Source organism: Petaurus breviceps, unplaced genomic scaffold (genome assembly GCF_028583685.1).
Source record: "Petaurus breviceps papuanus isolate PSGF00001 unplaced genomic scaffold, PetGlider_PUasm1.0 91133, whole genome shotgun sequence".
In the NCBI taxonomy this organism is placed as follows: Eukaryota; Metazoa; Chordata; class Mammalia; order Diprotodontia; family Petauridae; genus Petaurus; species Petaurus breviceps.
In genome coordinates, this window is record NW_027187419.1 from 52407370 (window position 1) to 52434650 (window position 27281).

General features: G+C 35.3%; 1 protein-coding gene across 2 annotated transcripts in view; it reads left to right on the forward strand.

Moving 5' to 3' along the window:
• Nucleotides 1-27281, forward strand: part of MPHOSPH8 (M-phase phosphoprotein 8) — a 75218-nt gene that overhangs the window by 6623 nt on the left and 41314 nt on the right. For both annotated transcript variants that reach the window (XM_069080048.1, XM_069080050.1), the window contains exons 2-7: nt 1198-1353; nt 12966-13811; nt 24165-24264; nt 24974-25216; nt 26784-26906; nt 27014-27102. In XM_069080048.1, the coding sequence (XP_068936149.1) occupies nt 1198-1353; nt 12966-13811; nt 24165-24264; nt 24974-25216; nt 26784-26906; nt 27014-27102 (1557 nt within the window). The remainder of the gene's footprint in view (nt 1-1197; nt 1354-12965; nt 13812-24164; nt 24265-24973; nt 25217-26783; nt 26907-27013; nt 27103-27281) is intronic.

Genomic DNA, 27281 nt, shown 5'->3' on the forward strand with positions numbered 1-27281 from the left:
TGTGTGTGTGTGTGTGTGTGTGTGTGTGTGTGTGTGTGTGTGTGTGTATAATTCTAAGAAGTTTAGTACCTTAATCACATTCATGATTAAATGGTTGAACCAGTCCTTGAATCTAGGTTCTTTGACTCCAAGGCAGTATTCCTCTTATTAACTCATCAAGTCGTTGGTTTGTTTATGCCCCTAAAATATTAACTTTATTTTGCTAATTTGAAGGAGTTTTTTTTTTAAGAGGGAGAACTTTGTGGAAGTTAAGAGTATACAATTCAAGAAGAAGATTGTTATACTCTTTGTACTTAAACCACTAGTTTCAAGATATGAACAAAATTTGTACCCTTGTTTCAGAAATTAATTTGAACCAGCAATATTTTGGAGCTTAAACTATATCAGCCTCCATGATTCCAGTAACTATGACTTAACTTAAACTTTTTCTCTATCCTCCATGGCTTAGGACACTGATTTGCATACAGGGGGTGCTTGATAAATGTTTGTTGATTAGAAATAGTGAATATATTGGTGCTAATTAGTGCTATTGGTATTAAAGTCATAAATGCGATAGAAGGAAGATCATAAAGAAGGGATCACACACAAGAATGATAAAGTGTATTTTGATGGAGGAGACAGAAAAACAAGGAGTGTAATAATAAATCTTTTGGTAGGGAGAGGGAATGGTTAGCAATTAGTCAAGTTAGAAGCCTGGATAATGAGGTGAGGTTATTGTAAGGAGAAGGGCTGAGTACCTTCAAGTATAGAGAGACTTTGTTCTGGCCATAGTGAGATGTGATCCATAGTTTGGTTCATATATGACTCCATTCTCTTTTGAGAGAAATGAAACTAATGAGCTATGTAGTAATTACAATTTTGATAGGAATTTAGGGTGTCCAGGGCTTTTTTTTCCCTATTTCCCTTCACTCATCATGTTTTCTGACCCCCTCTCAAAGATTGCCAGAGTTAGTGAACAGTTACTACCATGGAAATTTTCTCTTGAATATTATGTAGCCTGTGGAATTATACTATACAGAATATAGCATGCAATATATTATTTTAGATAATGTGTAGTATTAGAAACAGAATTCTGGTTTAGCCTTTGTCATAGACTGAGCAATTATAGTTTGGTGGGTGCTTTGTTAATAAGGAATAATGAGCAGATAACCTTGGTTTGGCATGTTTTTTATACAGTTTTTTTATTTCTCATTGCAGGGTAAAATTCTTTACAAAGTTCGATGGAAAGGATATACTTCTGATGATGATACTTGGGAGCCAGAAGTTCATCTTGAAGACTGCAAAGAAGTTCTTCTTGAATTTAGGAAAAAAATTTTTGATAACAAAACTAAACCTGTTAAGAAGGATATACAGGTATTGTGTTTTCTTTGTTATACTTGTTCATATTCTCTGTGCTTTTCTTTATTTGTCTGTTATTTCTAAGTAATAGCTGTTTACCAAAAATTCTACAAGAAAACTCTTTTGTCAGAAATATGAATATATATTATATAGCCATTTAAAATTGTCCAGAGAGTGATTTGACCTAGATGGCACTTTTTCTTCTTCCTTAACCTTTTGGCCATTTCATTGCTTTTCAGCATCATGAAATGAAGGAAAAATTCAGGTGAATCAATTTCTTCATTGTTAACAGATTTAGGAAAAGAGTAATGTTGAAGTTGATGTCCAAGGTTCCCCCTTGAATTTGTTTTTCTTATAATCCCTATTGCTATGAAATTAAGCTATTTGATTCGTGTGAAAAAGTACCTAATTCATAATCATTAAGTGTGACTATTTTAGCTTTTCTTTACAATTTTAAACATAACATCTTGTAAAAAAAAGTTTACAAACCTTTTTTTACCTTTTGAGCTAGAGAGAAGGACCTTTTGATTGTTTCAATAAAGAATCTTCTATCTTTTTCAGTCTTTTGATTCGTTCTAATTTTTCTCGTCTCAGAGTCATTGATTTCTTTTTCATTTGTTCTAGTTTTCAGGGAGTCTGTTGCTTGAGTAATATTTGCTACTTTCTCTTTTAAGCTATTTATTTCAATTATATCATGAAGATCTTGTGTTTCGTTTTTTTATAGCCCTTCTTTCATTATGTAGTCCTGGTGGAAAGTTCATTTTTTCCTTTGACTCTCTGCTTACCATAGTTATGCAGTTACTCCTGTGGGGGGAGATCTATAGATTTGCATAATTCTTGATATATGAGTTTTTCTTTGATTTTTCTCACCTATCCATTTGTAGCTCCTGAATTGTGGCTTTGTTCTCTGACCTGGCTTGACCTTCTGTTACACTTCTTTTTTTCTTTTTGGAGGGGGGAAGGCCCCTGCCTTGGGGTTAACCCCTGCAATTGGGGTTAAGTGACTTGCCCACGGTCACATGGCTAGTTTTATGTTATACTTTTTCTTGAGGGGGTAGTCTCCCCTGTTTGCTATTACCTTGAGTTTCTGTACTAATTTCTGTCTCCTGTAGTTCAGACTCTACCTTGAGCTTTGAGGTGAAGAATGCTGGATGTTCAGGGACTTCTGGCATCGTAAGACAGAGGATTGGGGACCTCAGAGCCCTTTGGCCTGATCTGAGTTTTGCTGTATCGAGCCAATTAGTGCCCACTGCTGCTACCTAGAATTTCAAAGGTTCACACTCCCGGGGTTTCTCAGGGCTGCCCTTTGCTCTTGCAGAATTTTGGACACAAAGCCTTGTTGGCTACACAAAACTGATTGGTTTCTGGTTACATCGAGAGGCTGTTTGTTGTTGGCATTGGCTTTGATGAAAGTCCCCTTTTCTTTTGCCTACCGACTTGTGACTGACCTCTTGTGCTTTTCTGGGGTGAAAGAAGTCACTATAGTTTCTCATTCTTGATCATTATTCTTTCTGCTACAGATTGTAGGGTTTTACTGAAATAGTTATGAGGGACAGTCTACCTCCCATGCAGGCTATCATTTTGACCAGAAGTCTTGATTTTGCAGTTATTGCAGGACTTCCAGGAGGAATTGGCAATGGGTGTAGGTGTAGGGGTGTAGGATTGGAGGTATTGACTTAGGAGGCATTTATATCAGTTGCAGTGTACCTATACATTTTTTGCTAGTTTGTTGCTTTTCCAATTTTATCCTTAAGATGCTGTCCATTGATTTTACTTTATTGAGTCTCTTCCTAAGTTTTCTGCAAATTTGTTTTTCCCTCTACTGTTCTTGCTGAATTATGAGGTTATGTTGCTCATTCTCGTTTATTCTCATGTTCCTTAAGATCATAAAAAAATTATGCTATAAACCATTCTTAAGCTGTTGCTCTAGTATGTCTACTTGGCAGCAAGGAGGTCAAGTGTTTGCTGGCCGAGTCAGTTTGTAGGGTCTTTTGATCCCATTGAAGTAATTGATTTAGCAGTTAAGCTTCTTAAGAAAGTGTTAATAGTCTTTGTCATTATCTGTTCTTTTGTACTTTTTCTATTTTTTCCAACTCAAATCAGAGTTGCCTCAACTGCTTGCTTTATATATATTCTTTGTTGGAACTGGTTTTGATCTTTGTTTTTAACAAGTAATTAGTCTTCATAGAGATAGCTTATTTAGAAATGCCCCCACATCAGTAACTATTAATTTCCTGTCAAAATGTAATCAGTTTTATTTTATGAGGTTATTTGGGTTGAACTATTAGAATTCCCAGAAAGTATAACCTCATATGTAACCTTATACCACCAAATATATCCCTCTAGATATGAGTATTATCAAGGCACAAAAAAATAAAAGTCTATTCCAAGGCTGTAGATTGCATGTCTAATCACTGCTAATTATCTCACAAAAGTAAATCCTTGGGCATTGGGAAATATAGATTGAAAGAATGTGGACAGCTCAGGATAAATCCTATTATCATCATTTAAAAAGCAATTTTGAGTTTGTGTTCTGCTTATACAAGGTCAGTAAGCATCACTGTTGCATATGAAGAACAGTATGTTATGGCAACAAGGAGTTGATATTACAAAATGTATCTACTGAATTTATACTTGACTTAACAAGAGAGGGTTGATGACTGAGAATTTGATCAGAAGATTACAGCTACTGTAATCTAGACACTAACATTCTGAGAATTAAACATCATTAATGAGGATTTCATTGATATTCTGTTTTGATAATTAAGTAACATAATTTCCTTTGTTAACTGTATTTATACTACCATTTACAATCCAAAGATAAAATTCCCCCTGGCAGAGAATAAGAGTAATTGGACTTTTTCTTTGTTTCCTGTAATCATCATCCTGTTCTTCCCCAAGCAGACATCCCAATACTTTAATCTTCATCTTTACCCCAGTATAACAATAACAAAAAAAACCCCAACCCAACCCTTTTATTGTTCATTCCTTGCTAGCCTCCATTCATTTTGTGCTTTTGTAACTCATTGTTGGTGAAACTCTGATTCAGAATGGCAGTTTCTTTTGGTGGTGGTTCTATTTTTGGGAAGATGAAATTAATGTTCATTAGGGCAAGACAAGAAATTATTAGCTGCTTTGCTTTTTTTTTTTTTAAAGCAATCGGGGTTAAGTAACTTGCTCAAGGTTACACGGCCAGTTATTTCTAGATGTGGTGCTGAGTATCCGAGCCCAGATTTGATCCAGGTCATCCCGACACTGGAGCCGGTGCTCTTACTCACTGAGCCACCTGGCCGCCCCTGCTTTTTTTTTTTTTTAAAGCAATTGGGGTTAAGTAACTTGCTTAAGGTTACACAGCCAGTTATTTTGTGTGGGTGCCAAGTATCTGAGGCTGGAACTGATCCCAGGTCTCCTGACGCTGGGGCCGGCACTCTTATTCACTGTGCCACCTGGCCACCCCTCTTTTTTTTTTTTTTTTTTCCTTTTGGAGGGCAGTTGGGTTTAAGTAACTTACCCAAGGTTACACAGCTAGTTTTTGTGTGTGTGTGTTAAGTGTCTGAGGGCAGATCTGAACTCAGGTCCTCCTGACTCTGAAGCTGGTGCTTTACTCACTGTGCCACTTAATTGCCCCCAGCTGCTTTGCTTTTTAAAAATTAGATACATGGGGGCAGGTAGGTGGCGCAATGAATAGAGCATTGGCCCTGGAGTTCAAATCTAGCCTTAGACATTTGACACACTTACTAGCTGTGTGACCTTGGGCAAGTCACTTAACCCTAATTGCCTTGCCTTCCCCCCTCCAAAAAAAATTAAATAGATTTTTATTACTATCTTTTGTTTTTATATCATATAAATATCCTTCTGTATTGTTCCCTTTCTCCACCTTGGAGCCATCCCTTATAACAGAGAATTTTAAAAAAGAGAGAAAACAAAAAACTTAGCAAAGCCAATCATTCCATTGAAAAAAATTTATTATGTATAGTGTTCTACATCCTTCCCTCCCCCACCCTCAGCACACACATCAAAGAAATGAAGGGAATTGTCCTCTCATTTTTTTTTCAGGATCAAGCTTATTGGTTTTGATTTTGTTTTTTGTTTTTTTAGTTTTAAAGTTTATTTTAAACTTAAATACAAAATAAGAAAAGAAATATGCCATTTACACAGCAGAACATAAGAGATGATTCAATATAAGATAATAAATTTCCAATTCAAGAAAACCTACATAATAAATATTATGCATTGATTTCAAAGCTGTCCAGCTTTTCTTTGCTTCCTTGTAGGTTTTCTTTTGTTCTGTGCTGTGTACTTTTTACTTTATTTTTTCCCCTACTCCCTACCCTCCAAAGAAGGCTACACCTGAGTGTGGGGAGATATCTATATATCTATATAATATATTATTGTATTATATATAGATATATATACACATATGCATATACACAGATATCTATATCTATATACATATATATGTATACACACACTCATACACATATATGTGAGGCTGTACTGTGCTTATTTCCACTTGCCTGTTTCTCTGAAGGTGGATAGCATATTCCTTCATGCTTCATAAGTCCAAGTCTTTACATGTTTTTCTAAATCAACCAGCTCAACATTTCCTATACCACAGCAGTATTCCAACCCAATCATATTCTGTCTGAGAGATTGTGAAAGTTTTTTCCCAGTTTTCTGCATTCCTTCTGTTCTTGGCTACGTAGGTTTTATTTATACAAGAAAATTTTACCAAGGTTATTGTTTTAAATTTTGCAACATTCATTTTTTTCTTTCTACTTATGTTTTTGTAATTGTTGTACATATTGTTTTCTTGGCTCTGCTTACTTCACTCTGTATAACTTCATGAAAGTCTTCCCATGCTTCTCTGCATTTGTCATTTTTTTTTTTTAAGCAATCGGGGTTAAGTAACTTGCTCAAGGTTACACGGCCAGTTATTTCTGGGTGTGGTGCTGAGTATCTGAGCCCGGATTTGATCCAGGTCATCCCGACACTGGAGCCGGTGCTCTTACTCACTGAGCCACCTGGCCGCCCCAACATTTGTCATTCTTATAGCAGAGTTGTATTCTGTTACATTCATTGCCCTACATTCTGTTTGGCCAGTTCTTGATCTATGGGCATCTAGTTTGTTTATGGTTCTTTGCTACCACAAAAAATGCTGTTTTAAACAATTTGGTGAATATGAAGCTTTTTTGTCAAATATCTCTTTGGAGTATATACCTAGAAGAGGAATCTTGGGGTCAAAGTATATGAACATTTTAGCTATTTTATTTGTGTAATTCAAATGTATTTTCAAGCATGATTCTACTTCATAGTTCCACCAACAGTGTATTAGTGTGCTTCTAGCTGTCTTGTTTTTAGTCAAAAGATGCATCTTGTAGCTGTCAAATTGCCTACCACTATGATATCATGCCTTACGCCAGACTTTTGATCTGTTTTCTGTACTACTTGTCTCTTTTTCTCTGCTCAGTATGAGCGATCTGTATTATATTCCTGTGACGGTGTCACATCTGGTTCTACCTCTAGATCTTCACCTCAGTATTCTCTACTTTTGCTTACCATCATAGTTCCCAGTTTTCAGTACTATTCTTCAGTGAGCTCTCCCACCCCTCCTTTAACCTATCCTTTTCCTTTTTGAATAAGTAGTGTAGTTTCAGAGCCATAGTCTATGCATGAATCCTATCCTACCAAATCTCAGTGTTACCTGCAAGGTCAAATTTTGTTCTTGTATTAGTATCTCTAGTTCAGCTTGCTTGTTAGCTTTGATTTTGGTGACATAATCTTAAGGATAGATTTGTCACCTTAAATATTTTGTAAGTGAGAAATTTTGTTTTATTATAGCATGCCTCCTATTATATGGTGCAAGCATCTTAAAGACCACTTTTACACTATTCATTTGATATTATGATATACCAGAAACTTAATTCATTGTAGGAAAATATAATGAATATTTGTCAAGTTGATCACATAAGACTAAAATTCAGTTAAGTTCAACAAACATTTATTAAGTGTATTCCACGAGGATGTTTCTTACCAGAATATTAGGTTTTGAAGTCAGCAAGATGAAAATCTCATACTTAAAATTATACTTAAAATCCAAGCAGCTCATAAAATGCAACTCTGCATCTTTAAAAAATTGAAGCAGCAAAGAGGCTGTGATCCCTTTAAAAGAAGGCAGGCTGCATCAAAGAGTAGATAGATTTGAAATGGTTGCTTATGGAGACAACCAAGTGTAAATTTTCTTTTCCACTATTCTTCTGTTAAACACTTTTCTTTTCCATCTAAGTATTGCTCTGAACTAAACTATTGAGTTATTGATAAACGGGATTTAGAGGATTTTTGCTCAAATAGAAGAAAACTAAAACTAGGTAAAGTTTTAGCTAGCAGGAAATTGTATGATTAGGAGAAAATATTGAAAGGTCTTTTAAGAAGTTTTTTTTTTAAATTAAAACAAAGCCTATGAATAGTTAAATCTGGTTAAATTTGAATGCTACTGTGCAGTGTATGCAGTGCTAAGTTTCTAGGGATACAAAGATTTAAAAAATAACATAAATCCATGTAGTCAAGAAGCTTATACTCTATTAAAAGGGATCTTGTAGATTAAGTCACAATTCTCCTTCCAAAATTGAGAGCAATCACCTTCATTTGAATGGGGTAAAAGGATAGGGAAGAGGAAGTAGTTGAGAAACATTTTATATGGATTTTGTTTGGGACCAAAATAACCACTTGACAATTTCATCTACCAAGTGCTTCTGTCTATAGTTGCAGAAGGCATCTACCCTAGTCTAGTATATAGTATGATTGCATACCTACTTGTAGCTTTATGTAGTTAATTAAAGCTTCCTACACTGTCTAGATAAACATTGTTTATATATAGATCTGTGTCTTTTATTATATGGAAAGTCAGTATGTAAAATTTTACTTTTGAAGTTGTAAATAAAGGGACATAATCGATGTTTGCATGTTAAATTTATGTTTACAGAATTTTGAAGCAGAAATTGACTAATCCTCTGTTACTTGGGCAAGCTTTCTTGTCTCTTTTTCTCTCACCTCTTTCTCTCTCTCACACACACACACAACACACACACACACCGTTCTATATGTACACATAACTGTGTGTATAATACACACACATATAAGGTGTTAGTGGTATAAGTACAGAAAAGAGGTAGAAATGTTTTAGAGGTAGAAATCAGTTGCCAAAGCAACTGATTGGCTATATGGAGTGAGGATGAACATTTTAGAATAATGTCAAGGTTATAAATCTGGGAGATTAGAAAAACAATAGTGCCCTTTACAGAAATAGTGAAGTTTGTTTTTTTAAATCTTATCTTTTCCCAATTCCATGTAAAGACAATTTTTAACATTCATTTGTTCAAATTTTGAGTTCCAAATTCTCTCCCTTCTGACAGTAAAGAATTTGATATAGGTTATATATGTGTAATCATGTAAAACATATGTCTGTATTATTTATGTTGTGAAAGAAGACAGACAAAAAAAAACACGAAAAAAATAAAGTGAAAAATAGTATGCTTTGATCTGCCTTCAGTTTCTATCAGTTCCTTCTCTGAATGTGGATAGGACGAATCTTTTGGAATTTTCTTGGGTCATTATATTGCTGAGAATAGCTTAGTCATTCACAGCTGATCATGGAACAATGTTGCTGTTACTGTGTACTATGTTCCCTTGGTTCTACTCACTTCATTTTTCATCAGTTCATGTAAGTCTTTACAGGTTTTTCTGAAATAATCTTGCTTGTCATTTCTTATAGCACAATAGTATTCCATTACCATCATATACGATAACTTATTCCGCCATTCCCCAATTGATGGGTATCTCTTCAATTTCAAGTTCTTTGCCAGCATGAAAAGAGCTGCTATAAATACTTTTGTACAAATAGGTCCTTTTCCCTTTTTTTTTTATCTCTTTGGGATATAGACCTAGAAGTGGTATTGCTGGATCAAAGGGTATGTACAGTCTGATAGCCCTTGGGCATAGTTCAGTGGTCCCCAGAATGGTTGGATCAGTTCACAATTCCGCCAATAGTACATTAGTTTTCTCATATCTAATTTTTTTTTTATCATACCTCTAACATTTATCATAGAAATAGGGAAGTTTAGAAGAGGACTTTGGGGGAAAGATGATGGTGAATTCAGTATTTGGCATGCTGAGCTTAAAATATCCAGCAGGTAACTGCTGAGGGAATGAATGTCGAGAGAGGTTGGTCAGGTTCACAACTCTAATTGGGAGAAGACAACATGAGGGCATTCAGCTGCTACTCAAAGGGAAAAGTTCAAAAGTCACTAGAAAGGCATATGGTAATGCCCAAGCAGGCATCCTTAGGTTGTCAGTAGTTCAGATGACAGTGTTAGGAACTGCAAGGCATATAGATTAGGGCCAGTGGTAAGGCCAGGAAGTCCTTAGAAGACAGTGGCAGGGCAGATAGTAATTTGTTAGCCTTCCCTCTTACCTGAAGGAAAAGTTGCTATTAAACGAAGCCATGTAAGCAAGTCAGGCGAACTGATGGAATCTAGTATGGGCAAATTTACTTGGACCTGCCAGAGATGAAGACTTGTCTCTTTTATTTGTGAATGTGAACATTTCTTCCAATTGTTTATAGTATTTCTTTTTAGTTTGTATTATAAGAAATTAAAAACATCAGCACATGGAAAACGTAGAAAAACACATGAACAAAATGACCAAAGATAGTCTTGGAATATGACTCCAACACAAGTTAAAAAAGAACATGAGAAAATGTTTAGAGAGAATATTGGAGGATTGAACAGAATAATACCTTAAGCAAAATTCACCATCTAAGAGTACTGATTAAGTCTTCTCACTTTGTAGCTCCTTGTCTGGCTAATTTTTACACTTATGCATTACCTTCAACTCTGCTCAATATTCATGTCCCAAGTCATATTAATAACCTTAGTAAAATACTCTATCTGGAAGATATCCTTGTTTTGCTTTCTTTTCTAGCTGTTTTCCTTCCACTTGTTGATCTGTTCATTCATGCCTTTGGTGACAAGTTTTTCCATGTTTTGGGCCTTTGATTGCTCACTTTGCTTTGGCAGTTGCTTCTAGTGATGTTTTTTGGTTTGTCTGTCATCCAGATTGTGTATCATTGGTGTTTAAAGTTGGGCTTAGTCTCCAGTAGATACCCATACCTACTTGTACCCCTTCTTTTCCATTATTTATTTCTACACGCACCCTTGATATAAATAGTATAAGGGTCTGATCTCTGGTAACTGCTGCTGGTCCCATCTTCCAGAAGCTGCCAGTCATCAGAGCAGTCCTTCAAATCTGCTTATAGCATTCCCAAATCATCTCAAGGCCCTCCAATGGTTTGGTGGGCAAAGAAGGTGACTAGCTTCAGAAAATGTGGACTTTGTATAGTGTATACTTTTAAAATCCATAATTACTATTAAATTGTGAAAATTATATATTAAAGTCAAGCAAAATATACTTTAAGAAAGATAGATTATCTCAAAATGACTACAGATGTCATTTTAATAGATTTAAATTAATGATCCTGCCTTCTAACTACCACTATTATTTTTTATGTCATTTGTCCTTTCTTCTATGTAGACCTAAAATGAGGACTTTTGAAAGTTTATGGGAGAAAATGTTCTTTTGGTCCTAATTTTTTTTATATTTTTTTCTTTCTTACTAAGTGTTTTTAAGAACTTAACACGAACATTAATACAATTTAACTGTTAATAAGTTATTTACATTTAAATTAATTTCAGTGTATAAAGTATACACTAACACAAAGTTAATCATTTTTAGTCACTTGTCCATTCTTATTCACATATTCTGTAATATATATGGGTATAAGTATGTACTTTATCATTCAACTTTCTTTACTTTGTAATATTTTATGAATATGTTTCTTGATTTCTTTGTAGTCTTCTTAATTTTCAGTCTTAATTGTATTAGTGTTCTATTACATTAATGTGTACCACACTTTATATTTACACATTTCCCTATTGTTCGTCATATAGTTTGCGTCTAGGTTTTTGCAAATTTTATATAAAGCTATTCTATGACAATTTAGAGCAGATAACAAACTTTTTATTTATGAAAATGCTTTCAGGTTATATTCTTTGGGAGTTTTTTTGGTTTGTTTGAGTTTTTTTGCCTTTTGGAGGACAATTGGGGTTAAGTAACTTGCCCAAGGTTACATGGCTAGTTTTTTTGTGTGGGTATTAAGTGTCTGAGGCTGAAGCCGAACTCGGGTCCTCCTGACTCTAGGGCCGGCACTTTACTCACTGCACCACCTAGCTGCCCCTCAGGTCATATTCTTAACAGTAGTATTATTCAAAAGATATGAAGATCATTTTTGTAACTTTTACTTTTGTCCTGTATTGTTAAGTGTGGTCTTAGCTTATATTTTTTCCCATAAGAACATATTTCTGCTTATATAATAAAAGTTAAAAGGTAAATAAGATTTGGTTTTATATGCTTTTTTATGCTCTTTTATTATTTATTATTAATAATATTTAATTTTTAATTTAATTAATATCTAATATTATTATTTATGCTTATTTTTATATGCTTTTTAGAAACATTGAAGTTGTTTGTTTAGTGTTTTATTTATACACAGTTGACAGATTTTGTAGATTTTTATGAGATGCTGTTCTCCATATTAAAAAGGGTAATACTTTTGAGTATTTAACAAATTTTAAATTATATTTTACTATACATATGGTTGTTGCTATGTTTTTCCTTCAAAGCTAAATTTAAAAAAAGTTTTTTGGCAAGGCAATTGGGGTTAAGTGACTTGCCCAAGGTCATACATATAGTAAGTGTGTCAAGTGTCTGAGACCGGATTTAAACTCAGGTCCTCCTGACTCCAGGGCTGGTGCTTAAAATTGAATTATTAAAATTCTGTACTATGTCCACAAATTTCAGAGGCTTTTCTGAGAACCAAAAAAAATTTTTTTGTATGATTTAGATAAAATGTTTGTCCCATATGTTAGTGACCAAGAAAAATGGGCACAAAGTTAATTTCTATGGTATGTTACCTTGTAAAATTTCTCAAAAAAATTGTTGATAAAATAGTATTAAGAGAATATGTAATATAAATGATATATTGTTTTTTGTCGCCTACTAATTATAACAATGACTTTTCCTGTTTGTGGTTTTTTGTTTTGTTTTGTTTTTTTAGTTTTTGCTGACTAATTCGACAAGATACACCATTTTTCTTTTCTCTATCTCAAGTCAGTTGGGGTCAAGTGACTTGCCTAGGGTCACACAGCTAATAAGTGTCAAGTGTCTGAGGTCATATTTGAAATCAGGTCCTTCTGATTCTAGGGCTGGTACTGTATCCATTTGTACCACCTAGCTGCTGATACAATTTTTCTATTCCTCTTACCAGTGTTTATCCTTAATTGACTGACTTTTTTTTTCTTTTGTGTGACCAGTGTTTCAAATTAAGAAATAGTAATAGTATCATAGAACTTAATTTTAGAGACTGCCTTAAAAATTTTTTTCTTCTGTTCATGGAAACTTTTTAAACTTTTGAATCTTTTAGAAGTTTTTTATGCTGGAAGTCAGGTAAAAGAAATGTTAGAAGGCAAAATAGGATTTAAGTATTTTTAACCTTTTATATCTTTATTTTATAGAGACTAGTTTTGAATGATGATGACATATTTGAGGCAGAATCTGACAGCGATTGGCAAAGTGAAACAAAAGAGGACATTTCCCCCAAGAAAAAGAAGAAAAAATCAAGACACAGAGAAGACAAAAGTCCTGATGATTTGAAAAAGAGAAAGTGGAAATCTGGTAAACTAAAGGAGAAGTCTAAAACACAGCAAGAAAATTCCTCAGAAAATTTGGTCTTTGATTCAAAGTCCAAGAAAAGGATTTTGGATTCCAAAGAAGATTTAAAGGAGTACAAAAAGACCAGAAAAGATGATTTAAAAGAAACAAAGAAAGTAAAAAGGGGTGAAACTAAAGACTCAAAGGGGAGAGTAAGAGACGATTTTAAAGAAAGCAAAAAAAAGAGAGAAAAACTTAGTGAATCTCTGTTAGAATCTGAATCAAGTACATTTGATGATTCACTTTCTCAGTTGGCTGATGATGACAGTGAAGATTTACCTTCTGATAACAGAGGAGATAAACAGAAATTTAAAAGTGGAAAAGATAAATTAGAACATGACATAATTCAAGATGTGATTTCTGATAAACAACCAGATGATACAGCAAGTGCTGAAGAAGATGTTGATGTCAGAACAAAAAGGAAAAAAAAGAAATTAAAGAAAGTTGAAGAATATAAAGAAGAAATTAGAAAAGTAGAAAATAAGGACCCATACTCAGAGAAGAAAAATTTGTACAAAAAGCAAAAGAGTCAAGAAAAACTCAAGGGTTTTGTAGAGGTAGATAAATTAATACCTACAGCTGCTCAAATTCAGAAGAGCCCAAAACTGGGTAGCGAAGGAGGTCGAAAGTCTACTGATTCAGTTGGGGAGGTAAGTCACTCACTGCTAGAAGAGGAAAGGTTAAGAATAAAAGGATGTTGCTTGAATTAACTATATGGGGAAAGTAATTGGGGAAAATATTTTTTTGTGCATACCATAGAGAAAATAGTAAACTAGAGGAAAGAAACCACATAAAGACAATGTTTCTTGCATGGGTTTTTGTTCTTTTGTTTTTTTGGAGGGCAGTTGGGGTTAAGTAACTTGCCCAAGGTTACACGGCTAGTTTTTTGTGTGGGTGTTGTGTCTGAGGCTGGAACCGAACTCGGGTCCTCCTGACTCTAGGGCCGGCGCTTTACTCACTGTACCACCTAGCCACCCAATCTTGCATGGGATTATTAAGGAATTTTAAGGGTACCATTGAGCCTCTTGTCTCTAAATTACTGATGACTGACAGACTATTGTAAGTTGGCTAGCTTCTCCTCAGCTTCTTCCTGCTCCTAATCTTATAAAAATCCATTTCCACAGTGCGTAGAAAGGGTGCTGTGGACTTCTTGCTTGCTTGTTTTAAAATTTTGTTAGAGGAATGGGTTTAGAAGATATTTGAACAAAATAATTTTAAATATTACCTGAATGGCAGAGTCCCTTCAAATAAATGAATGGTAAATTGTTATACACCAAAAATAAACTTCATAGCGCTGTCACCTAGGTATTCTTTTAGTCTTTTATTGAATAGATTATCTTATTCTTATAAATATTAATATTCAATTTTACTTCTTCCTGTCATCTATTTTTGGTCTTTCAGCATGATACCTCTGTTAGATTATGCTAAAGAAAGGAGTTAATGTAATTATATGTTTGGTCTTTTTGTTGTTGTTTTTGTCCATTTTAAAATTGTGACAGGTATTTCTTTTTTTGTTTGTTTTCATTTTTCAAATGCTTTATTAACATCTGATTTACATCATTAATTTCTGCCAGACTTTGAGTTACAAATTTTCTCCCCATTTTTCCTCTACCCACCACCCCAAAATAGCAATCCCACAGGATATCCCCTCCTCCAATATGTTCTCTCCCATATCTTCTCCCATACCCCCTTCAACTTTTCCAGTAGGGCATGGTGGATCTCTATGCCTCAATGCCTGTATATCTTATTTCCCAATTACGTGTAAAATGATATTAATAATAGTGTGTGTATGTGTGTGTGTGTATGTATATATGTATGTGTGTATGTATATATATATAATTTTAAACATTTGATTTTAAAACTTTGAATTCCAGATTCATTCCCTTCCTCCCTTGTCACCCACCCTTACTGGGAAGATAAGCAGTTCAGTATAGGTTGTACATGTGTAGCTAATGCAGAACATTAACATAGTAGATAAACTGTAAAAGACTGACTATATTTCCCTCCCTCCTATCCCTCCTCCAACTTGTTCTGTTCTCTACTTTGATCCCATCCCTTTTCAAAAGTGAGGGCTTCCAACTTCCCTCCCCTCCAGCCTGCCCTCCCTTCCATCATACCCCCTGTCATCCCTTTCCCCGCTACTCTCCTGAGGGGTGAGATACCCTATTTAGTGTGTATGTCATTCCCTCCCTGAGCCAAATTCAGTGAGAATAAGGTTGACCCATTCCCTTTTGCCTTCCTATTCTTCCCCTCCATTGTAACCATTTTCCCTTGCCTCTTCTATATGAGATAGTTTATCCCATTCTGTCTCTCTCCATCTCTTCTTATTATATTCCTCTCTCACCTCTTAATTTCACCTTTTAAGTATCATCCCTTCCTATTAAATTGGTCCTGTGCCCTCTATCTATGTATACCTGTAAACATATATACACACATTCACATATGTATTTATATGCCCGTATACCCTCTGATATAGACATATATACACACACACACACACACACACATATATATATATACATATATATATATGTATTTCTATTCCCTTCAACTATTTTCATACTGAGAAATGTTTCATCAGTTACAATTATCGTTTTTCCATGTAGGAATGTTAATAGTTCAACTTTGATAAGTGGCTTATAATTTCTTTTCCCTGTTTACCTTCTCAGGCTTCTCTTGTTTCTTGTATCTGAATGTCAGATTTTCTATTGAACTCTGGTTTTTTCATCAAGAATGCTTGAAAGTCCTCTATTCCACTGAATGACAATATTTTCCCCTGAAACATGATACTCAGTTTTGCTGTGTAGGGGATTCTTGGTTTTAATCCCAACTCCTTTGCCCTCCAGAATATCATATTCCAGGCCCTTCAGTCCCGCAGTATAGAAGCTGCCAGATCCTGAGTTATCCTGATTGTGTTTCCACAATATTCAAATTGTTTCTTCTTGGCTGCTTGTAATATTCTCTCCTTGATCTGGGAATTCTGGAACCTGGCTATAATATTCCTAGGAGTTTTCTTTTTGGGATCTTTTTCAGGAGGTGATCGGTGGATTCTTTTAACCTCCATTTTGCCTTCTGGTTCTAAAATATCAGGGCAGTTTTCCTTGAGAATTTCTTGGAGGATGATTTCTAGGTTCTTTCTTTGATCATGGCTTTCACGTAGTCCAATAATTTTTAAATTCTCTCTCCTGGATCTATTTTCCAGGTAAGTGGTTTTTCCCATGAGATATTTCACATTACCTTCTATTCTTTCATTTGTTTGGATCTATTTAACATCATCTGGATTTCTCATAAAGTCACTAGCTTCCCTTTGCTCCATTTTAAATCTGAGGGAATGATTCTCCTCATTGAGCTTTTGAGATTCTTTTTCCATCTGGCAAATTCGGCTTTTTAAGGCATTCCTCTCCTCGTTGCCTTTTTGAGCCTCTTTTACCATTTGAGTTAGTCTGTTTTTTAAGGTGTAATTTTCCTCAGTCAGGCTGTTGACTCTCATTTCATAATTTTCTTGCATCGTTCTCATTTCTCTTCCCAATTTTTCCTTCCCTTCTCTTATCTGCTTCTTAAGGTCCTCTATGGCCTGTAATCAGCTCCTATTTTCCTTTGAAGTTTTTGGTGCAGGAGTTCTGATTTCACTGTCTTCCTCCTGTTCCATGCTTTGCTCCTTTTTGTCCCCAAAATAGGAGTCTAATGTTGGGTTCTTCTGTTTGTTTTGCTTCCTTTGCCTGGTCACATTGCCTCTCAGTCACTTGACCCCTGGACTTTTTGCCACAGTAGGACTCTGCCATCAGACAGGGGAGCTTCAGTCCCAAATGTTGGGGTTTTCTCAGCTGCTGGAGGTATTAGTTGGGTGCCCTCTCTGAAGCCTCCTCACACTCTGGCATGCTGGTCACACACCCCAGGACCTCCACCCTAGACTGCAATCCAGATCCAAGCAGGTTAAAGCAAGAGTGATTACCCCTCAGACTGGTTGCTTGGTCCCCCTACAGTCTGCAGGCCAGGAGCTGAAGCTGCCATGTGGCTCAGACTATGCCAAGGCAGCTCAGTGTCTGCCCTGGGGGCTAAAGCCTACTCTCTTCCAACTACTCGTCCCAAAGTCCACACTGCACTGACCTCTCACTTTGTCCTTCGCATCTGTGTGTTCATAAATCTGGAAATGGCCACAGCTGCTGGTGATCTGGAGTCCCTCTGGCCTGGGGCTGGTCAGGCCCGCCCTGGGGCTAAAACCTCCGTCTCACTTGCTGTGCTGGCCAATGCTGGGCTGTCCTCAGCAGGAGGTTAGCTTCTCTGTGTTATTTTGTGGGTTCTGTAGCTCCAGCATTTGTTCAGTCTCCTTTTACATGAATTGGGGAAGGAGTGACTGGTATTTCTTAAAGTACATTTGGATAGTAATGTGTCTCTTCAACCAAGTAATAGGGAACGTTTGTATAAAGTTGTACATATATTATCTCATAAGGACAGGAAATCGATACAGGCTGGTTATTTTTTTTGTCTCAATGAATAATCAGTGTGTATTCAAATGAGATGAAATAATACATGTTAAATATTTTGCGAACTAAAGCATTATGTAAATGTTAGCTATTGTTATTTTTCTGAAGGGAAAAGTTCATGCTACTAATTTTAGGTTTTCTAACTTATATAATTCTTCTCATAAATCTTCCAGAGATAACAGAGACAGGAAATAAACAGAAAGATATGTTTTGATCATCATTACTTTATTAAGTCTTCCTATAGGCTCAATGAAAGAGAATGACATCCTGCATCTCCAACAAGACCTTGTGCCTTCAGCACAATGATTCACCCTTCTTAACCTCCTAAAGGATAGAGATATGAATTTGCATGTAATGTAAAGAAACTTCCCCAACCTCTGCTGTGTCAGAGTGGATTTCATTCAGTTGTGCCTTTGAGGTGACTTAGTATAGTGTAGTGGAAGGTGTTGGACTTGAACTCAAAGAACTTAACTTCAGATCCAGCCAAACTGTGTAACCTTGGGCTTAAGATGTCAGAGCTTCAGTTTGCTCATCTATAAAATGGAGATAATAACACGTTTTTATACGTATATAAAAGAGACACTGTACACACATATTTCACAAGAATGTTGTAAGGAAAGTGTTTTGCAAGCTTTAAAACTCTATAAATAAGCTGTTAGAATGATGTTCATGATGATGATACCTGGGGAAACGTTGGTCCTCTGAAATTATACTCTCATGTTTTTTCTTTTCTGCTTTTTATCTATCTCCTATGCTATGCTCTCCTCAGAAATTCTAGAAAATTTGTAAGCATCATGGTGTTGATCATTAGATAGTTTGTTAATTATTTGCCTCCCCACTTTTCTGTACAAGTTGAGTTAAAATCCACCTAGTAGTTAGTATAAAACATTGTATGTGCATCTGTGACAAGGATGTAGGGACATGTCATGCCCTGCTGGGTTCCCACTAACTACAGATATCTGTCAGAAGGATGCATAGGTTTCCCTGCCTTTCTGTGGCAATCACTGCCCAGATCCTCTCAGCAACTTATATCTGTTGCTACTGTTTCTACCTTCTAATGGCAAACTGAACATAATTTTTCACTCTTCTCCTTGATGCCCCCCAGAAATTTGAAGATGTGTAATGTGCCTTGTCCTCTTCTCTGAGTCTTCTCTTATCTAGGCTTAGCATCCCTAGTTCTTTACCCAATCTTCACTTAACATAATCTTGACAACCTTCCCCATCCTGGTTGCCCTGTTTTCCAGATTTTTGATGTTCTACCTTAACAATTGTCCCCAAAACTGAGACTCCACATGTGGTATGATAAAGGCAAAAAACAAAGGACCATCATCTTCCTTGTCCCAGATGCCATGCCTTTCTTAATTAGTAAATATTTATTAAGTACCAGGTACTGTACTAAGTGCTGGAGATATTAAAAGAGGCAAATGACTATCCCTGCCCTAAGAAAAGTTATAATCTACTGGAGGAGCTCAGCATCATATTAGCCTTTTTAGCTGTCTTACTATACTGTTGACTCAAAATGAGCTTTAAATCCATTAAAACTTCCTTATCTTTTTGTGACATATTACTTTTAAGTAAGTGCTCCCATTCCTGTGACCTCGGGCTCTTGTTGTTGAACATTCACTTTATTTTGCCTAGTCTCAGGCTCATTTCACCATTTTCAAGAGATATCTACCCTTCTACCCCTTTTTCTAATTCTAGTTCTAGAATAGTAATCAGATGAATACTACTATTCCTGGAACAGACATGCCAGTCATTTGCCCTTTGACTCCATTCAGCATTCTCTCCTACTTCCTGTTCAAAACACTCCTCCCTAGCCACTGGTCTTCTATATGTGTTGTTTTCTCCTGTTAGAATGTAATATTAGAAAATAGCCAAGATAGCAGAGTAGTGAGAAGTACAGCTGAGCTCTCCTCTGTTACTACTCCACAAAGATCTGGAACAAACTCCAGACTAAGTCCTGACTGGGAAATCCAAGAGAACAATCACAGTGAGTCATTTTTCTACCACAGGTCAGTAAAGGGAGGTAGACAAGTCTATAGACACTGAGGATAGGGGATTAACTAGGACCATGGTGCATGCTGTTTTCCATCATGGCTGTGCAATAGGACAAGAAGGAGTTGCAGACCCTTAGAGGGGCTTAACCTTGTGCAGGGGGCAGTAATAAGTGCCAGCTGGTAGCGCTACCACTTACTGCCCAGTGCTGTGTCACAGATCCACTGAGGTACTGAGGACTGGGCTTTTGCTGTTATCTGAAATAACACAGTACCCCATACCCTGTGAAAACAACAGCGGGTCTCGAGAGGACAAAAGCACAGCCAAGACATTCCCTCCAGAGGTACACTGATCCTGACCGGAAGTCATAAAGTAGGCAGGAAGAATGAGCAAACAAACAAAAATCCTATCATTAAAAGCTATTATGTGACAAGAACTCTCAGTATGTAAATCTAGAAGAAGAGATTGACTTCAAAATATCTATAAGCAAGCCTCAAAGAAAAACAGTTTGGGCACAAATTCAACTAGAATTCTTGGAAGAGATGAAGTTAAGAGTTTTTAAAAAGTTTAAAATTATTTTATAAATGAGAGTTTAGAGGAAATAATTAGAAAAGAAATGAAAGCTATAAAAGAAAGAATTGGAAAGGGAATTAACAGCTTGGCACAGGAGGTACAAAACCTTACCCAAGCAGCAGACTACTTCAAAATTAGAATGGCTCCTCAAAAAAGTTAATGACTTCATGAAACAAAAAGAAATATTAAAGCAAAGAAAAGAAATGACTGAAAAAAAATATAAGAAAAATGTAAGGCATTTGTTTCATAGCAAACACAACTGACCTGGAAAACAGATTAAGGAGATATCATTTAAGAATCATTGGACTACCTGAAAGTCATGACCAAAAAAGAAATTATGCATGTTTTAAGAAGTCATAAAAGAAAATTGCTCATGAAAACTCCCAGTAACAAGATAGCCAAAATCTAGAATTTTCAGTTGAAAAAAAAAAATATAAGCTTCCATAATGTAATTATCTAAAGGGCAGGGACTATATTGCTTACTTAAATTTGTATCCCTAGTGCTTAGCACAGTATTTGCCATATAGTAAGCTCTTAATAAATGCATTTTCATTTATTCATGTTAAACTTAGGAAGTCAATTTTAACCCAAGAATAAACCTTTACATTTGTTGGAGTTGAATTTCATCTTATTAAAGTCATCCCAATGCTGTAGCCTTTTAAGATCTTTTTAGGTCCTAATGCCTTCATCCATCCTGATAGCTAGCTGTCCCAGCTTTGTGTCATATGCAAAGTTAATGAATATGCCTTCTTTGAATCTGAATCTTGGATAAAGTGTTAAACTGAACAAAGTCAAATGCAGATCCTTTGATGACTCCGCTGGAAGCATCCTACTACAGTTACTTTGAACCATTAACAACTATTTGAATCTACTTAGGAGCTTTGGTACCAGATAAGGAGCAGTCATGGGCCTTTAGCTTATACTAAGCAAGGAGTAAGCACAGAAGCAAGTAGCGATTGTGTGGCCCTGACCCTGGGAAGCAGAGCAGGGTCTTGGTTCTAGCCACTTGCTCAGTCTGAAGCTTGTGACTGAATAACCAAGACAAGAATCCCAGACCAAAGAGGAGCCTTCATTCTGTCATTCTGAACCTGCCGAGCTTTTTAGCTGACTGAAAATGACTGGATCTAGCAACAGTCTACTGGAACTCCAAGAAGGGACAGACCAAATCCCAGGTCAGGAACTTGCAGATGTCAGGCTGGTAAGGAGGTGCTCAGACTTTACCCTGCATCACACTACCTTGAGAACACTAAAAGTTTGCAGCTCCCCAGCGTGGGCTCTTGCCAATACCTGAAATAACACAGTGCTCAATATTTTCCCCAATATATTTTCTCTGGACTGAATTAGTACTTGTTCCCCGAGTTCATGGGATTTTTTTCGTTGAATGAAAAGGAGGATTTATCAATTTTTCTTGCCCATCTTAATTCCTGCATCTTGGAGCTCCAAATGAGTTGGTTTTCCCCTTTAGTAAATAATGCACTCTATTAAAGGGGGGGGAAAGAGCCTATATGTAAAAGTTAGATTATTATCTACAACTGAGACTTCAGGAGAGCTAGATAGAAGATGCTGCAAATACCCAAGTGTGTTAGATCAACAGATTGGGGGGTGGAGGGAGGGAAATGATAGGTGTCTGGAAAGAGTTTGGGATGGAGGAGGAGGTATAGGTAGTACGAAGAAATGAATAGCTCCAAAGATGATTCTTTGCTTTCCCTTTTTGTGCAGAAAAATTTCATATTTTGTTTATATATTAGTTTTCTTTGCCTCCCAAAGGTTCTAGGGTAACAGTGGAGAAGCAAGATATTAAATGTTGTCTGTGCTCTCAGAGCTATCCTTCAAGATGAGCAAAAGGGCAGATTCATTCTGTGACTAACTTTAGGCATGTTCTAATGGACTTAGGGTCCCAGTCTTTGCTGAACTCTGAGAAACTTTTCAAGATCCTAGCAATTTATGTCTTGCACATTAGCCATTATCTTAGAAAAGGCCTCTTGGCAAAACAGAATAAAAGTTCTTAGTTTATTTATTTATTCGGTGGCCTGAATTTGTTTATATAACGTTCAACCCTCCAGAACTAGTCATCACAGTCTAAAATTTGCTTTACGATGCAATAAAAATTGTAATATTCAATTAGTTTTTCTTTTCAGAACTTTTTTTTGTTCTTTCCATTTATATTATTACACACATTTTGTGTATCCTGGTTCTACTTGCTTAACTGCCTCAGTGCATGTAATTTCATAATTATGTAAATTCTCCATATTTTAATTTTCAGTGATGTCATTACACTGCTATAACACAATTTATTTAACCATTTCCTAGTTTATCAGCAACTACTTTATTTCCAAATCTTTGCCATCCTCACCCCCCAAATGCTTATATGTATATTTGAATACAAATGGTATCTTTCTGTTTGTCTTCCCATAGAGCCTCCAACATTGACAATTTCTGTTTTCTGTCATCTTTCCCATTATACTGGGGATGAAGTGAAATCTCAAAATATTTGTGATAGGCATTTTTCCTCTTGGTAGTTATTTAGCCTGATCTTTCATATTGTTCATAGTTTGTAGTTTTTTTTTTATCTAGAATTATGTGTTCGTAACCTTTTTTTATCCATTTTACTAAAAATGGTTATTCATTGGAGAATGACATATATATATATATATACATATATATATATATATACCTTACATATTTGTGTTAATTCTCTGTGTATCTTATTTGCTGCAAAGTATTTTTCTTAAGTGTCTTTTTTGTTCTAGCTTCACTGATTTTCATAGATCTTCTAAAAATTTACTTGATAAATTTTGTTTTAACAAATTAGATACTTCTCAAACACTTTCTTACCGGAATTTATAGGTGGTGCAGTGGATACAGTGATGACCCTGGAGTCAGGAGGACCTTAGTTCAAATCTGGTCTCAGACACTTACTAGCTTTATGATCCTGGGCGAGTCCCTGAACCACTGTTTGCCTCAGTAAAATGGGGATAATAATAGTACTTACCTCCCAGGGTTATTGTGAGGATCAAATGAAGAAATAGTTGTAAAGCATTTGACAAACTTGAAAGTGATATATAAATGCTATTATTACTATTAATAAACATTCAAACACAGCATCTGCAAAGTTCATTTACTGAAAGCAGTTACTTTATTGATTAACAAAGAAAAAAAAGGATATGCCTTTCAACTTTGATATTAAGGTATTCACACAATTTTCTGCATTCTTCATGTTCGTAATTTAGGATGTGATAATATTCTCATACATTCATATATATATATATATATATATATATATATATATATATATAATGATTTGATTTGTCCATTCTCCAGTTGGGCATATAATTTCTTTCTAACTTTTTTCTCATCACAAGTAATTCTGCTATGAATATTTTTCTATGTATGGATCTTTTCCTGTTGTCTATAAATATCTTCAGAGTACAGAGCCCCAGTAGTGAAATATAAACATATGAATTAAATTTTAACTTCAGTAATTTCAAATCATTTTTCAGAATAACTGGGCCAGTTCACTTTCAATAGCAGGAAATTTGCATGCTTGTATTTTTAAAAATAATTCATTTTTGTTATTCTAAACTTAAACACTGAGAAACATGAACATTCTCATATACAAAGGGGAGAAAAAAAGGTTGATTATGAAACTAAACTACTACCAGAACATTACTTTCTTGCTGCAATCCTAGTAATGTTTTCCCATCTTTGTAACCTGATGGATGTGTGATGAAACATTAAGTTATTCAATGTTATAAGTATATCATTTTTATCTGTTAACAAATGGAAGAAGCATAGTCCAGAGTTGTAGGAAAAAAATTTTAAGATTTGATATTTTTGTCATAGGAAAATAGAGTTCATGGCCTTCATGCCATGTTTTTTATTGTTTAAAGGACTCTGTTTACTATATATTGTCACTTTCCAATCCCATTTGTATCTTGCTTTCATTATCAGGAGAAAGAAATGCGGAAAAATGAAGCAAAAGAAAAATATCAGAAAAGGTATGATTCTGACAAGGAAGAAAGGGGGAAAAAAGAGCAAAAAGGAATAAAGAGTGAGTATAAATAATTGAATTTTACAGTATTTTTAACAAATATAGTTTATTTTTTAAATGTTTCTTATAAATAGACCTTTTTAAGACAAGTTGACTCCTCATAGTGCCTAAAAGTAGAACTAGAGATCTGTACTTTCTAAGAAATCATGGAGAATTCACATTCCTTTTTTGCTTATATATTTATTAATGGGCTCCTTTGAGGCATTAACATCCTATGCATTTTCTCTGGGGTAAAATGAAGGCTATTCTCTACCCAGTAATTGTATTGTATGTTAGGTAAGTGCCTGTGTGGGATCTGGGAATACTGCTACCCACATTTGGGGATATCCTAGACCTAAGTTTTGGGCAAGTTTTATTTTGGAAATTTGTCTGAATTAATCCAGGTGGGGGCAGTGAACTAAAAAAAAGAGAGATTTAGCTTTTTAGGTCAAGGTCCTAGAATGAGACCTAGGTTGTGGGAGGGAGAGGAGCCGTATCAGTCACTTTTGTGAGCTTTATTGGATATTTTACAACCAATAAAAATGACACACTGAGACTTGTTGATTCTGGTGATGAATTTGGGTGTACTGCTTTATTCACAACCAGTCATATTAGCAAGTAGAAGCAACAGTTTTTCTTAGAGTATCTGTAAAATGGAATTTTATATTTTGTTTTTCAATAAGAATTTGTGATTGTAATGTTTATCATAAAACTCTTTATTATGTACTAGCATTTAAAGAAATGAGGAATGCGTTTGATTTATTTACATTAACACCAGAAGAAAAAAATGATTATTCAGAGAATAATCGGAAAAGAGAAGAAACTTTTTCTGAAGACTACAGAACTAAGGAAAGTAAGCAATTATACAAGGAGAGAAGAAGTACAAGGGATGAGACTGATACATGGGCTTATATAGCTGCAGAAGGTGACCAAGAGGTACTAGACAGTGTGTGTCAAATGGATGAAAATTCTGGTGAGTATGATGAAAAATTACTCACAATTTATGAATCAACCAAAAGCCAACCAAGTTATTCTTATTTTTTACAAATTGTACCATTTGTGTAGAGTACCAGAAAAACAGAAGACAAAAGGTTTTTTTTTGTTTTTTCCCCCACATTTTCCAGTTTTCTCTTTGACTTTAGCTTCCATCTGAAGTTTAGAAAGTAGAATAGAATAAGACCTATCTTAAAATATGAACCAATAATTTATATTGATGAAGGAGGACATCCTGAGCTCTCTACATTAATGGACAGGTGTTTAAGTACGTATGATGTCCATTATGTTTAGAAACTAACAGAAGAAACAATTTTGGGAGGATGAAGGCAGGAATAAAAGTTTGACTACACAGGGGTGGAATACTATTATATACAAATATATTCATAACTAATCACAACTATAGATCTATAAGAAGTTTGCCAGAATGGATTAAAACCTGATGCAGTTAATCTGGAAAAAGTACATGGAAGATATGAAATTGTATATTTTAAAGTAAGAAGGAGAGAAAGGACTTGGTGCACAGTTGATGTAAGAAAGGCAGAAGCAGAGAAGACTTAGGTAAGTAAGCCATATGCAAGGGTTAGGGAGCCAGTTTACTTAGCTCTTCAGAAAAAAATTCTGAATTAGGGTGCAATAAAAGGGAAGGATGATTAGTAAGGGACTTCTCATTAGTAGAAAACCTTAAGGTTAATAGTCACTAGTTTTCATTGATTGGAAAGTTCATTAGGAAAAGTTCCTTTATTGTCTTAAGGACACATTTCTACAAACCCTAAATTTTTGTGTCACGAAAAAGCTGCTGAACAGTTATGTCATGTTGTTATTGTAGGGAAAGTTGACTTATTAAGTCTTTTTTTTTGTGGGGGATGAGATAATTGCGGTGAATGACTTGCCCAGGTCTCACAGCTACTAAGTGTCAAGTGTCTGAGGCTGGATTTGGACTCAGGTCCTCCTGACTCTGGGGCCAGTGCTCTATCTTCTGTGCCACTGCCCTGCTTATTAAGTCTTATGGTACCAAGAACTGCCATTTTCACACTTCAATAAGTGCATGAAAACATTTTAAAATGCACCATCAGTAATTACTGAATTATTTGAGGTCACCCTAGATTTTATTTGTTTTCCCAGCCTAGTCAGGTGTCCAGGCTGCCAACAGTTTGCTGGAACTGTTACATCTAAATATTATAGGGTTGTAGATTTAAAGATAGAAAGGGAGCTTAGTCATCTGGTCCAGTTTCCTTTTTTTTCAGTTTAGAAAATTGAGGCTCACAGGTATTAAGTGACTCACCCAAGGACACTCAAGTAGTAAGTGGCAGAGCTGGGCTTCAAATATTCTGTCCAAAGGAAAACTCACTTTTTGATTTTTAAGTAAATGAATCAATGCTTAACAGAAAGAGAAGAATGGTGTATGTAATAGGATCTGTATAGGTATAGATATTTCATTTTGTGACTTAATCCTTAGTTTCCACATAAGATGCAGGAAGATGGAAAAATAGCAACATTTGTGATCTTTAAAAAGGTAATTAATAAGTCATCTGCATATCTAACAGACAGGCAGCAAGTTTTGAGTTTGGGAATGGATTTGCAGTTGGAATGGATGAAATTAGAAGATTTTCAAAAGCATCTTAATGGAGAAGATGAGAATTTTACAACAGCGGATGCTATACCAAGTAGTAAGTACTTTGTAAATTGTTTGTTGCCATTTGAGAAATCTAGTTGGTATTTTGAAAAAAATCCAGAAATAAGAATTAGTATAAACTTGACTTTTTTTCTTCTTTAGACTCATTGAGAGATGCAGTGAAAAATGGAGATTATGTTACAGTGAAAATTGCACTTAATTCAAATGAGGACTACAATTTGGACCAAGAGGTAATAGTATAATATTCCTATGAAAATTTTGTTGAAATGTAGCTTCTGTAGTAATGTAAGCAAGTTAATATGTGACATCAGAAGCATTTACCAGTATCCTTAAAAATGTTGCCTGTCTCATCGCCTTTCTAAAAGCTTTCTTTTCTTCTTCATTCCATCATTTTCAAAATCTTTCTTGA